This window comes from Neopelma chrysocephalum, unplaced genomic scaffold (genome assembly GCF_003984885.1).
Source record: "Neopelma chrysocephalum unplaced genomic scaffold, ASM398488v2 Primary Assembly neopelma1_96770, whole genome shotgun sequence".
In the NCBI taxonomy this organism is placed as follows: domain Eukaryota; kingdom Metazoa; phylum Chordata; class Aves; order Passeriformes; family Pipridae; genus Neopelma; species Neopelma chrysocephalum.
The window spans coordinates 974,411-988,244 of NW_020925414.1; the positions used below are offsets into that span (position 1 = coordinate 974,411).

The window sequence follows — 13,834 nt, forward strand, 5'->3', positions numbered from 1 at the left end:
ATTTTTGTACTGAAGTTTAGTTTTAACATGTTAAATATATTTTCTTGAAAAAAAAAATCACCGTACATAACCTTAGTTATTATTAGTGTACCTAGGCTATCTTTTACAATATGCATATGCTGGGCACCTTAGCCCATGTGTGCTATTGCAGCACAGCTTAAGAAAATGGCAATCCCTTTAGATTAGATGGCAAAAGTGTTTCTAACAGGTCTCTGGACTCAGCACTATCACAAACAGGAGCTCACCTGTTGTCTGGGACAATACAGCTGTCACCAAATATCCTCAAGCAGCAAATATTTATCATTCATTTGCAAAGAGCTGTGCCCTAGTTAGAGCAGCTGGGAGCAGTTCATCACTGTGTGGGTGTAACCCAAACTGTGTATTCTATACCCTCCATGTCTTTTCCCAGGAACCGTTAATGATAGACCATTTGCCGCAGCTGCCCAAAGCACACCTGAACCCTCAGGCTATAGTTATGGGTGATGTTAACTCCCCTCCAGGGAGTCATTAGCACCCCCACACCCAGCCTGAGGGGTCATGTCTGCTAATGGGCCACCAAGGATTCCAGAAATATCTCACCCATTGTGGAACTCCCTGCCCTGGGGGAGGTACTGGGCATTCCCACTCGAACGTGGGTGTATACAGTCTTGGGGTCTTGGGACTTCCGGGCCCACTTGTCGGATCCAGAGGAGGACCAGAATCTCAACCAGACTGCAATCACCACTCTCGACCAGACTGTGATCACTACTCTCGACCAGACTGCAACCACCACTCTCACCAACAGGTTTTCCCCCTCTTTTACTTTGGACTCAGGGGGACCACGTGGGGCTCAGCACAGGGGCCAACGAGCACCATTCTCTTCGTGCCCCAGGGTGCTGGGTTATACATCTGGGTTTTGTGGGTTAAAACCAATTGCTTGTCCACATAATTGTATTATTGTATTATCTTTTATTAAATTGTAACTCTGACTTGTGGTCTATCTTGAGTTGGGTTCATTTCTCCTGCCGGTTTACCTTTAAACCAGCACAAGCTGATAAAGAGGAATGAGTTTTAAGATACTGAAACAGCTGTACACATCACTACAGAGAGGCTTAAAACAGAGGACATTACTATTCAAGAATATAGAAGAGAGAGTTAGAATTGTTAGTATTTATTGCATTAAATGTGTTGTAAATATGATCAGCCCCAGCTGAGATTTCCCAGCAATTTCTCTGGGGGGTGGAGGCTCCCTTTTGGTCTACGTGCCATCGGTATTCCTGCTGTGAAAGCCAGAGCAGTCCACCCAGGGGAATTCAGGGAGATCCCTGGTACATGGGTGAAAGGTGGTTGAAACTGTAAAGCATCAGCTGAGGTGAGCTTTGCGTAAATAGAAATATGAGGTTCCATGTAGAAGCCATTGCCTGAAATCCTGAGATCTATGCTATAGAAAAGATCAGAGCACAAAATGTAACCCTCTTCTAAATGCTTGGTGTGTGTCAGCCTGCTATAGAAAGACTTACATGCAGGGTGTCTGGGACATATCCTCACAGGCCATTGCAACAGCAATTTACTGGGTGAAAAAGAGAATAAGCCTCAAAATCTCAAGGTACCCTATTTTAATAAGTGAGTTCAAATTGTAACTGCATTATCCACATAAGAAATCTGGAAATTTTACCAAAAAAATTATCACTACATATGAATAACCTTGAAAACACTTACTAATTTGGGTTTTTTTAAAAGTGTTTCGTTGGAGAGTATAAAGTCAATACTGAACATAAATAGTCCCTTGCTATCAGAGTTTGAACAGGTGCTAGGTGCAAGGCAAACTTTAAGATTATTTCTGCTACACCTATGAAATAGTTATGCCAAAGCAAACCACCGCCTCTTTTGACCTCATTAGCTTTAGTTGTTAAGATTATGCAATGCAAAATGCAAATAATGTCTGCTGACCAGAATTAAGTCAATGTTTAGAAAAGATGAAGAGTGCTGCTGCCGTCATATAAAACCAACTGCAAAATGCTTGCCTTTTTCTTGAAGATAGACAGGGGTATTTTTCTTTAGAAAGATATTCAGGAAAACAAGGGAAGAAAAGATAGTGAAATCTCTGCAATCCCTGAAAAGACAAACCCAGTAGGAACAGTTTAACACTGGTGCTACAGCACAGTAGCCATGGTCTCTACATGTCTACCATCTGAGACACCTCGATGGCTGTCTGCCACCACACAGAGTTTGTGACAAACCCACAGGGGCATCAGCTGCATCCTTCTGATGGAAGTTAGCTCCATATGAATGGGACCTGCAGGAACCTGTGAAAATGGTGGTCAGGCCAATCAAATGACAGCAAATGTGTGCCTGTTTTTACATACAGGTTGATATGAACACCAAAGCAAGAGCATTTCTGTTACTGACATGTGGAGAGTAGCTCAGATTTGTGAATGGGCAATGTTTTCTCTTTATGATGCATTGAACAACATGCAGGAAAATGCCATGCCGACACTCAGTCTTGCATATTGCCTTTGGACCAGTGGATGGGCAATATTGCTGATAAAAAAGGCTTTCATAAATTAAAGCTATGCCAAAAGCCGTATGCCATTTCTAAATAATTCCATCCAGGTCCCTTCTGCCCTTTCTATTCTGAAAAGACCTCAAATTACTGGCTTAATAAGCACCGATTTACTAAAAGATAGTTCCTCTTTCTAGTGTTTACTTTTAATCAAGCTGTACCTTGAAGTCTGGTGTCATTTTTTAATGAATACCTAAGGATTTTACCCAATGGAAAACCCACGTGCCCATAACAAGTCATGTGTGCTTGCATTCAACACATGATTAGTAAACCCTTACCCTGGCACACCCTAAATTAAAAGGTATTTTTCTCTTTCACATCAAAGTGTCCCAGTTGCCTGCAGTTCTGCACCACCACTCTTTCACAGCCACACATCCTAAGGCCTGGCACTGGCAGGGCAGGGAAATGTGGAGAAAGCTTATTTATGAGCAGGAACAAAGCTCATTACATGTTATTGCTTTACTTCTGTTGGGGTCTTGGCCAGCTCCCTTCACCCATTGCACGGGCCATGCACCACCAGAGAGAGAAAATCATAGCGAGCATAAACAATAAACCTGCGTGTCCTTCAGTCCATCACACCTGCTCGTCCAGGGGCTCTACACAGATCCTGTTCCAGACAAAAAGCATAAAGCCAGATCTGTTTGCATATGAGGTTTCCTAGAGGTGGACTTCCAGATTCTCCAAGGATTAGCTTCTGACGGAAAAACCATGAAGCATGAGCCTCAAGGGGCCAGGCTTCGTCCCCTGTGATCCCACCAACTCCTGCCTGACAGAAAGACAAAGGGCACTAGGAGTCCTTCTGATTTCATGTTGTCAAAAGTAGTTGTTGGGCTGTTTTACTCTGTGCAAGAGATTTGCTGACTTATTATGAAGTTCATATGTACGAAGTGGGTGGATAAGCATCAATTTAAAATACACCTTTATAGTTTAAAGGAGGTGTTTATGGTGTACCACTATAAATAGGTTTATAGCCTAACACCAAGAAAATACCATGTTGCATAGCAAGCACCTTTTACCAGTGTATCTTTGTGTCCATTAATGCTCCCGTTGAGTCTCAGTAAGAAGCATCTTGGTCTGATTAGCCAGTTTTCAGTCTTTTCAATAAATAGGGCTTCAAATTTAATAAATGTTTAAAATAATCTATGATCATTTTCTTTTACTCTTATATCACATCTCAAAATTCATCAAGGATGCTTTTAGCATAGGAACACTATGAGTAAAACTAATCAGAGGAAATGTCAGAGCAAGTGGAATGCAAGAGTGGATAAAAATGTATTTCTAACTCTGAAAAGACGTGAAGCAGCAGCAAAATCAACAGTAGTGATAATCCAACAGGGTGATTATTTTTTGTTATGTCCTAAAAGAAGTGTACATTTTAAATGTGTCATTTTATTTCCAAGGAATTAACATGCTTATGAGCATTACAAAAGTGTATACACAATCCATTTTGTGTTTAATTTCATAAAACACACAGAGAGGAACTGTAGATATGTATAGAAGCTGTCTTTTACTATCAGTTTATTCCCGACTGAATTCAGTGCAGCCAGGAAGCTTTGTCTCTTCCATCTGCTGACCAACCAGAGCTTTCATACAGCATTTTTGCCAAAGTGGCAATTCTCTTCTGCAGAAATATAAATGTCTCTGGAGTCATCCAGGGTTGAGCCCTTAGCATCCCAGACAGGGCTTCAGCACAAATCCTACTAGAAGATGTCAGTGCTGCAGACATAAAGAACTACAGGTACTGAATACCCACCTCTGCAGTTTCCTAGAAGCCATATGTCATGCTGACAACAACAACTACTCTCCTTCCAAATACAGTCTCTGCTGCCAAAAGTGCAAGAGTATATATACAATCACCTTAAGAAATCTACTGAGGTGACAGTGTGCTGTCACCTTTACTATCACACAAGCCTGTCACAGTTGGACTGCTGTTAATGTGCACGAACCCCTGCAAGAATACTGGAAAATCTGAGTATTGAAAAACCAATAACTTCACAGAGAGAAAATCTCTACCCTGGGTGAAGCACAGTGCCTTCACTCGTGTGCCACCGAAAAATACACTGCAGGTACTATTTCACATGTGTTGTCAGTGGTTCAGCTTTCAAACCAGAGGGTGAAAATGAAATGTATCCATTCAGAACAGTTTAACATTATTTTTTACACTTCTCTTTACTTCAATTAGTACCACTGAATGTTAAAAGCAGCATGTTTTATTCTAAAACTTCCTGGTTTCTGTTATCCTTGCTTTAATGAAAGCAAATAAGTATATATGAAGTAAAACTGTTTACATTAAATCTGTACAAATACATGGCAATTTTAAGCAGTATTTAATCATCACATCTAGTGCAAATATACACATACAGTTGCACACATGAACGATACAAGTGCAATCGGTAAACATTGTGCATGCAAAATTCCATGATGGGGCAGGTGCATCATGTTTAACGACCTGGGATGGTCAGTCTGCTTTCACACTGGCCAACTCCAGCCACTGGACTGTTGGCTGCGCCTGTCTGCCCGAGTAAAATCTCTGGATAAAACCGGGCAGAACTTCGTTTAATTTCTACATTCATTACATTCATTAGCGAGCTACTGAGGGCGAGCTGCCAACTCTGGAGCCACGGCGGCTCCGCGCACAAAGCCTGGGGCGGCCGTGCTCGCGGCGCGGGGCCCTCGCTGGGGTGCGGTGGCCTCTGCCGCGCTCGTCACATCGCTCCTCCAGCGTGAATACCCCTTTTCCAAGGGAAAACGGGAAGCGTGCCGCCGGGTGGGGAGCGCTGCCAGCCTCACGGTGCGGCAGGTCCCGCTCCGGCCCGCCTGGGACGCGCGTGCCCGGGACCCCGAAGGTCTCAGCGCGGCACCCATCGGAAGCGGTGCCCGCCGGCGGCGGTGCGGAGAGTGAAGGCGTTTCCCTGCGGGAAGGCCAGGGTGCGGATGGCTCCCGCCTCTCCCAGCTGTGCTCGCAGGCTGCCGCCCCCCTCCATGTCCCCGCCGCCCGGGCGCGGGGCAGCGCGGCCGGTGCGCAGCCCGCGGAACGCGCCGTGCAGACGCGGGGCCGGGCGCGGGCGCTTGGCCGTGGGGCTGCTCCCGGGGCTACCCCCCGAGCTCTTCCCCGGGCTGCCCCCCAGGCTCCGCAGGGCGGCGCGGCACTTCTCCGACACCGCCCGCAGCATCGCGTCCACGCCCTCCGCATCCGCCCGCCGGGTCCCGGTCGGAGCAGCGACGGAGGGAGGACGTGGAGGATGAGGAGAAGGAGGAAGGGTCGCCCCGTCGGCGCTTTGCGGGAACATCAGAGTCTGTTGGGAGGAAGGAGAGCGACTCCCAGGAGCTGCGCCGCACAGCCCTGCCCCTCACCGTCCTTTCTCGTCCAGCGCCACACTGTCCTCCGCTGCTCCATCCCACAGCGCACGGCCCCATCTCACACCTCAGTGCCCTGCCCCGAACTGTACCACGCTGTCCCCCACTACCCCGCTTCATCCCGCACTGCTTTACCCGACATCGCACCAATCCACATTGCTCTGCCTCATCCCGTCCCACACCGTCGCACCTCGCCACACACGGCCCTGTCCTGCATCAGACAGCCCCACACTGCACCATCCCAGCTTCTACTCTGGACTTCCAGAGGGCAGATTTCGGCCTATTCAGAAGACTAGTTCAGAGCATACCCTGGGAAACAACCGTTGAAAACAAAGGGGTCCAGGAGGGATGGACATGCTTCAAGAAGCAAGTCTTGAACGCACAGGAGCAGGCTCACCAAAGAGTGGGGAAGACGACCAGTCTGGCTGAACAGGGAGATTTTGAAGGAAATTAGGGGAAAAAAGAGAGCCTACTGATTATGGAAAAAAGGGCTGGCTACTCAGGAAGAGTTTAGGAATACAGTTAGGTCAAGTAGAAAAAAAATTAGAGGGACGAAGGCACACTTTGAACTTAATCTAGCTACTTCCGTGAAGGATAAAAAAAAGTCCTTCTACAGATACATCAATAGCAAAAGGAGGGGCAAGGAAAACCTCCATTCTTTATTGGACATGGGCAGAAATATAGTTATCAAAGATGAGGAAAAGGCTGAGGTATTTAACACCTTCTTTACCTCAGTTTTCAACAGTAAGACAGGTTGTTCTGAGGACAGCTGGCTTCTGGAGCTTGTAGAAAGAGATAAGAATCTGAATAGCCCCCCTGTAAACCAGGAGGAAACACTTAGTGACCTGCTAAGCCACTTGGATCCTCACAAGTCTATGGGACCAGATGGGATCCATCCAAGGGTGATGAGGGAACTGGTGGAAGAGCTCGCCAAGCCACTCTCCATCATTTACCAACAGTCCTGGCTCTCTGGGGAGGTCCCAAATGATTGGAAGTTGGCGAATGTCACGCCCATCCACAAAAAGGTCTGCACGGAGGACCTGGGAAACTACAGGCCTGTCAGCCTGACCTCAGTGCCCGGCAGGGTAATGGAGCAGATCATCCTCAGTGCAATCACACAGCACCTACAGGATGGACAAGGGCTCAGAACCAGCCAGTACGGGTTTAGGAAGGACAGGTCCTGTCTGACCAACCTGATCTCCTTTTATGGGCAGGTGACCCACCTGGTGGATGAGGGGAAGGCTGTGGATGTGGTCTGTCTGGACTTCAACAAAGCCTTTGACACCATCTCCCACAGCATTCTCCTGGAAAAGCTGGCAGCCCACAGCTTGGACAGGGGCACTCTGTGCTGGGTTAGGAACTGGCTGGAGGGCCGGGCCCAGAGAGTGGTGGTGAACAGTGCTGCATCCAGTTGGCAGCAGTGGTGTCCCCCAGGGATCAGTGTTGGGCCCAGTTCTGTTGAATATCTTTATCGATGATTTAGATGAGGGGATTGAGTGTACCATTAGCAAATTTGCAGATGACACCAAGCTGGGGGGGAGTGTTGATCTGCTGGAAGGCAGGAGGGCTCTGCAGAGGGACCTGGACAGGCTGGAGAGTTGGGCTGATTCCAATGGGATGAGGTTCAACAAGGCCAAGTGCCGGGTCCTGCACTTTGGCCACAACAACCCCATGCAGCGCTACAGGCTGGGCACAGAGTGGCTGGGGAGCAGCCAGGCAGAAAGGGACCTGGGAGTTTGGATTGATGGGAAGCTGAGCATGAGCCAGCAGTGTGCCCAGGTGGCCAAGAAGGCCAGTGGCATCCTGGCCTGGATCAGGAACAGTGTGGGCAGCAGGAGCAGGGAAGTGATTCTTGCCCTGTACTCAGCACTGGTGAGGCCACACCTGGAGTACTGTGTCCAGTTCTGGGCCCCTCAGTTCAGGAAGGATATTGAGGTGCTGGAGCAGGTCCAGAGAAGAGCAACAAGGCTGGCAAAGGGACTGGAGCACAGGTCCTGTGAGGAGAGGCTGAGGGAGCTGGCATTGTTTAGCCTGGAGAAGAGGAGGCTCAGGGGAGACCTCATCACTCTCTACAACTACCTGAAAGGAGGTTGTAGCCAGGTGGGGGTTGGTCTCTTCTCCCAGGCAGCTATTAGTAAGACAAAAGGGCTTAAGCTCTGTCAGGAGAGGTTCAGGTTAGATATTAGGAAGAAATTTTTTACAGAGAGGGTAATCAGGTATTGGAATGGGCTGCCCAGTGGAGTGGTGGATTCTCTGTCCCTGGAGGTTTCTAAGATGAAACTCGATCGATTTGGCACTTAGTGCCATGGTCTAGTAACCACGGTGGTGTTGGGTCAAGGGTTGGACTTGATGATCTCAGAGGTCCCTTCCAACCCAGCTGATTCTATGATTCTATCTCATCCCACACCTCCTCCCATGCTGGCTCTCTCTCACCCTGTGCTGCCTCACCCCACACCCTGTCCCCCACTGCACCCTGACACCGCACTGTCCCACAGGGACCGCTGGGGCACCCAGACCAGATGAGGGGGCAGCACTCACGTCAAGGACAGAGGCCAGCTGCCTGGCCTGACTTGCCAGCTCCTTCAGCTGCATGTTGCTCTCCCGCAGTGTTGCCAGCTCCTCCTGCCTCTGTATGAGAGTCTCCTGCAACTGTGAAGGACAAATGTGGATGGGGTGGTTGGGACGGCTTCACTGCCCAGAGGCCAGGGGGTGCTGCACACCAGGGCCATGCAGTCGCCTCAGCAGGATGCAATAGAGAGAAAAGCAGTGCAAGCCAGGGAGGGCTTGGGTGTCCCTACCTGGCTGTTTGCCTCCATGGCATCTCCTAGTGCTTTCTGGTGCTGGACTGCCTGGTCCCTCCAGCTCAGCTCAGGAGAAGGCAGGCACTGTGGGGGCACCTGCGCCAGCACACTGCTCTCAGGTTGCAGGGTGCAGGGCCCAAAGGCCACCTCCTCACCAAGCGGGAAATCAAAGTCAGTGCAGTCCAGTGGTGGTGGCATTAAGGTGGGTGCATCTGGAGGGAAAAGCCACAGTTATTAAGATGCAGGACGTATTCATGTCCTCAGTTCCCACCAACCCCAGCACACCATTCTTCTTCTAAACATCCCTCTGGTATGTCCTTGTCAGAGACTTAAACAGTTGATTCTAAGATCACTAAAAGACCTTTGCAAACTGAAGCAAAAGAAGCAGCTTCTCATCCAGCAAAGACTTAACCCCCCACCCCTGAATACTGCTAAAGTGGTGCCATTGTCCAGCTATCTTCGGTGCAGATGCCTGCCTGAGGAAGAGAAGAGGCTAAGAAGAGGCAAGTTCTGAAAGGGAGGGGAGGTACAAGGCAGTCTGACCTGAGCTGGAAGTGCATAACTCATAACATTTTGAGTTTGGTGGGGAGCTTCCCCCAGTCCCAACAGATCGAGACCATCACTTCAACTAACAGATATGGAAGCTGCAACTACCAAGTTTCATCGCTGGATCCCATGGGCCATGACTATATATATATTTTTTTTTTTCCACCTTTATAATTTCTTTTCCTTTCTCTCCCTTATGCATTTCCTTAAGTGTTATTCTTATGCTCTAAGGATTACTATATTGCTATAGATGATATTGCTGTAGATGCCTTTATCTTGCTATGTTTTAATAATAGTGCTATATTGCTATGCTTTAATATTGCTGTGTTTTAATAGTGTCATATTGCTATGCTCTAATGTTGCTTTATTGCTATAGATGCTTTAATATTGCTGTATTGCTATAGAATGGTAACACCCCAAATGGCAACATACCTCTTTACCTTTTGAAACTAAATTTTTCCAAAATAAACCCTACACATATGCTGATTATTCAGTGGCATTTCACCCTAATCCACCCCAAGGGATTTATTAATAAAAACTTGGGTTACCCTCCCTTTTCTGGGGCGGGTTGCAGCTGTTTTGAAATGCTTTTACTCTACTGTGACAGCTATGCCCCCTACAGCTATTTGGATTTGTCTCACATGGGAGAAAGCTCAGTGACAGCCCAGATCCCTCCAAGGGGGTGAGCAGGAATGCCATGCCTTACAGACTGTGCCATGGTAGAACAAACATGCAGTGAGTTGGCACCCAAAATTCCAAAAGCAAAGCAGAAAAAGAGGAGAGGGAACGTAGCATGACTACAAATGTGCACACACAGGTACGTTTGGTTCAGGTAAGGAAAAATATCTACTTGCCAGATACAAAATCATCCACAGCATCTCTGAACTCCTGGAAATCAAACTCCGTCCCATTCTGGAAGCAGGGACTCTAGGAGGGGTGAAGGAAATGATCCAGTCAGCAAGGCCCAGGGCTCAGGCCTGCTCATGCTGCCCACTGCTGCCCATGTTCAGCACTTTCCCTCAGTGCTGGCACCATCCCCTGCTTTGCCCTTGCCAATAACCCACCTAACACATGGGACAAGGTGCTGTCCTCCTCTGTGCCCATTTCACAGGTGGGAAACCTGAGGTCAGAGGAGCTGCTAGCACCCACTGGGTTGAGGGGGCCACCCCGCAAGGTGCCAGGTGAGGCCAAGCCTGCCTCAAACAGTGGGGTTTACCTGCTGCAGGGTCACTGGGCCAGCTGGGGTGGTGGGAAGGATGGGGGTACAGGCTGCCAAATCCTGCCAGTCGATGGTGCTGAGCACTGGGGACAGTCAGAGACAGAGGTAAGTAGTGCAGGCACAGCCAGGGGGGCATGGCGGAGTGATGAGCGCATGCTGGGGGCCATCCTCGATGGGTACGGCCAGGGGATGCAGGGCTGGGGAATGTGGGATGCACCAGGAGGGAATACAGCGGCGGTCATGGAGAGGGGACATGGCAGGAAGGACACGGTGAAGGGCAAGGTGGAGGTGTCACTGACGGGGGCTGCAGGGCTGGGCAGGACAGTGAGGGGTACCAAGGTGGCGCGGTGGGAGGCACGGGGAGGGGTTCACGGCTGGGGCGTCAGGGCTGTCCGCCGCAGACTCACCGAGGGCGGGTGCGACGGGGACCGGCGGGGCAATGCTGCGGCGCTGACGGGGCAGGGGCGCCCGAGGACTCGGGGCAGCCGGGGGGGTCCACGCCGTCCCCCCGCCGGGCCGGGCCGGCTTCTTAGAGTGGCAGGCGGGCGGGCACTGGACCCTGTTGGGGCATATGCTGCCAAAGGCTCGGCGGCGGCCGCCCTGCTCCATGCTGCCGCCGCGGCCCCGGACCCGACCTCGGCTCGAGCTCCAGCCCTGCTGGCTGCCCCGGCCCCGACGGGCGCACTCCGCCCCGCGTCCCGCTCGGCACCGCCCCGAGGATAGGGGCGCGGGGAGTCGGGGACATGCCGGGGACTGCCCGCCCGCCTTCCCTCCTCTGGGGCGCCGAAACCTCCCGCCGTCGCCCTGGGTCGCGCCGGCGGCTCCCGCGCCCGCGGAGCCCTTCCCCGCGCCCGCGGAGCCGGGGCGGTCCGAGCGGGCCGCCCCGCAGGGAAACCCGAACAGAGGTGCTGCCGGCCCCACCGCCCCGCCCGCCCACAGGCATCACGGTCCCCCGCCCACCCCTGCGGATCCTTGTCGGGTAGCGTGTGGACGTCGGCTTGTGGACTGGGCTGGGTTTTATAATGATATTTGTTAAATGTCGTTACAGGGGTAGGGACAGTCAGCGCTGAAAGCCGGGGTCGGGGGGCCCGGAGGGGAACAGAAAAAAAAGAAACCAGCCCGCGGCATCTTCAACGTACCGAGCAGCCCAGCAGGAGAGGGTACCCCCGCACAGGCAGAGGGTCCCTCTGGCCGAAATCATCTACGGGGCTAGCGGAGGATGACCTGCCCGTTATTCCCTTGTGGCGGGCTTGTCGGCATTTTCTGTAGCAGCAGAGTTTCTGTAGCAAGCAGACACGTTTTGCTCCTTCTGCCTCAACACCTGACGGCAGGCGGCGCTTGGAGCACAACTCGGTGTGCAGGTCCCCCGTGCCCTGAAAGGTGAGCACTCCCGAGGGTAGGTTTAGGTTTGTGTGTGCTCTTTTAACATCGCTTCTGTGCACAGATACAAATGAAGAAAATGAAGTATTTTACAACATTATGGCTATGTTCTGCCCTTAAATGTTTCCTGTGCTACAGTGCCAACCTGGATATGAGCATGCACCTGGGTTGCAACCCTGCTAGAAAAATAAAAACCAGCTGGTTTTTATTCCACATTTCGTTTTCCTACACTTATGTCAGTGCATCTACTTTTTTTTTTTTTTTCCTTGGGCCATGACCAAGCTAGCGCGTGCCAGTTTGAAACGGGGAATGTCACTTTCGGGCATCATTATTTTGTGGGGGCTGGAGTTAACTGCTGGGGAGAACTCGTTCTGTGCCAGTGCGTTTCCTCTCCCAGCTGTGTTCGCACACTGCCAGCAAATAAACGAGTAGAGGTAACAATTAGAAAAGAGTTTATTCAACATTCAGTGTGTCCTTTCACCATTATCTTCATGGATCATCCTCCAAATAAATAACACAGTACGTGAGATTGAGTATATTATTTACATGCTGGATTTAAAAACAACCGAAACAAACAGCACAGGGACAGTACAGCTGACACGACATCATTTGCAAAACGTCATTAATTTTCAAACTCAAGTGACACTAAGGCTTAGAGGATCAGACTTTGCACCAACTGTACGGAGCACAGATGGCAAAGCCAGAGCGGAGTCAGCGCCCAGCGCCACGGACGCGGACAGTACGAGGGCTGGCGCGGCCGCCACCGCCACTCGCCGTCAGCCGTCACGCCCCAGCCAGTGGCACTTCTGGGCCACCTCCGGGGGCAGGAGGAGCGGCAGGGACCGCCCGTTCAGAGACACTAGGAGCTGTAGCTGGTCCATGCAGTCACGCAGGGTCTCCTCCGCGTAGCCGCTGACTCGCAGGTCCAGAGGGCTGCGGTGTCGCAGCAGCCGGTCCGCCAGGCCCAGGCTGCCGGCGGCCAGCAGGGACGGCGCGTATTTGGTGAAGGCGTAGTCGGCCAGGCTGAGCTCCGCGACGCTCCCCGCCAGGCTCCGGGCGTCCGCCGCCTCCGCCGCGTCGGCCCCCCGCGCCTCTAGCCGCACCTGGCTGAAGTGCTCCAGGAAGAAACTGACGGTGGGCGCCGCCAGGTCGAAGCCCAGGCGGTGCAAGACGATGCACTCCAAGTTGCGGAGTTGCTGGCGGGTAAAGGCGCCGCAGCAAAGGACGAGGAGCTCCTTCACGCTGGGAGGGTGCACCTCCACCTGCGAGCGAGGACAGGGGTGGGGAGATCGCCGCCGGAGAGCAACGCGGGGGAGCGGGCGCGGAGCCCTGCCCGGCTGGGGCTGAGCTCGGAGCCGCCGGAGCCGCTCAAGCTGCAGAGACCCCGGCGGGCTGCAGAGACCCTGGCAGCGGGGCAGCCGGACCCCGGGGCCGCCCTACCTGCTTGGAGGCGATGAGCAGCGCCGTTACCCCTAGGAGCTGGAAGCAGTCGGCGGCCACGGGGGTGGTGGCGAGGAAGCGGTCGAGGATGTTGACGGCCAGGCAGAGGGCCTCGAAGGAAAGCCCGAAGTGCCGGTGCACGGGGATGAGCCAGCTGACCAGCTTGCAGCGCGCCTCCGCCGTCACCTGCGGCACCGGCAGCGGGGTCAGGTGGGACCAACCCGGGGCTCCTCCGCCCGCTCCCTGCCTCCGGCCCCGCTGCCCCCACCTGCGGCTGCCGGGCCAGCGGCTCCCGCGGCTGGAAGCGGCTCTCCAGCCTCTTGTGGGAGCGGTACCAGCTCTCTCCGTAGTCACGGAAAGCCTGCAGCTCCTGCGGGCTGTCCCCCACGGCCCCCGCCGCCGTTTCCGGGCGCCGCCGCCGTGGCGGGCGGCGCGGGGAGCGCCGGGGGGAGCCGCTGGGCCCCCGCCGCTCTTGGGTGCCGGTGCTGCTACCGCGCCACCCGCTCGCCGCCGTCACCATGGGGCGAGCGGCCGTGCCAGCCCCGCTCC

General features: G+C 52.4%; 1 protein-coding gene across 1 annotated transcript; it reads right to left on the reverse strand.

Moving 5' to 3' along the window:
* Positions 1–12,280: 12,280 nt before the first annotated feature.
* CCNO (cyclin O) lies at positions 12,281–13,805 on the reverse strand. The gene is made up of 3 exons (XM_027709365.1): positions 13,554–13,805; positions 13,286–13,471; positions 12,281–13,107 (listed from the first exon to the last, which is right to left on the reverse strand). Exons 1-3 carry the CDS (start codon positions 13,803–13,805, stop codon positions 12,622–12,624), a joined length of 924 nt encoding a protein of 307 aa, XP_027565166.1. The 3' UTR covers positions 12,281–12,621.
* Between the last annotated feature and the right edge of the window lie 29 nt (positions 13,806–13,834).

Bases quoted from the DNA above. Each gene is read 5' to 3' on its own strand.
- CCNO (XM_027709365.1), bottom strand. From the start codon at position 13,805: ATGGTGACGGCGGCGAGCGGGTGGCGCGGTAGCAGCACCGGCACCCAA. The intron at 13,472-13,553 runs GTGGGGGCAGCG...CCGGTGCCGCAG, and splicing joins CGCTGGCCCGGCAGCCGCAG to GTGACGGCGGAGGCGCGCTG. The intron at 13,108-13,285 runs GTAGGGCGGCCC...CCTCGCTCGCAG, and splicing joins TGCTCATCGCCTCCAAGCAG to GTGGAGGTGCACCCTCCCAG.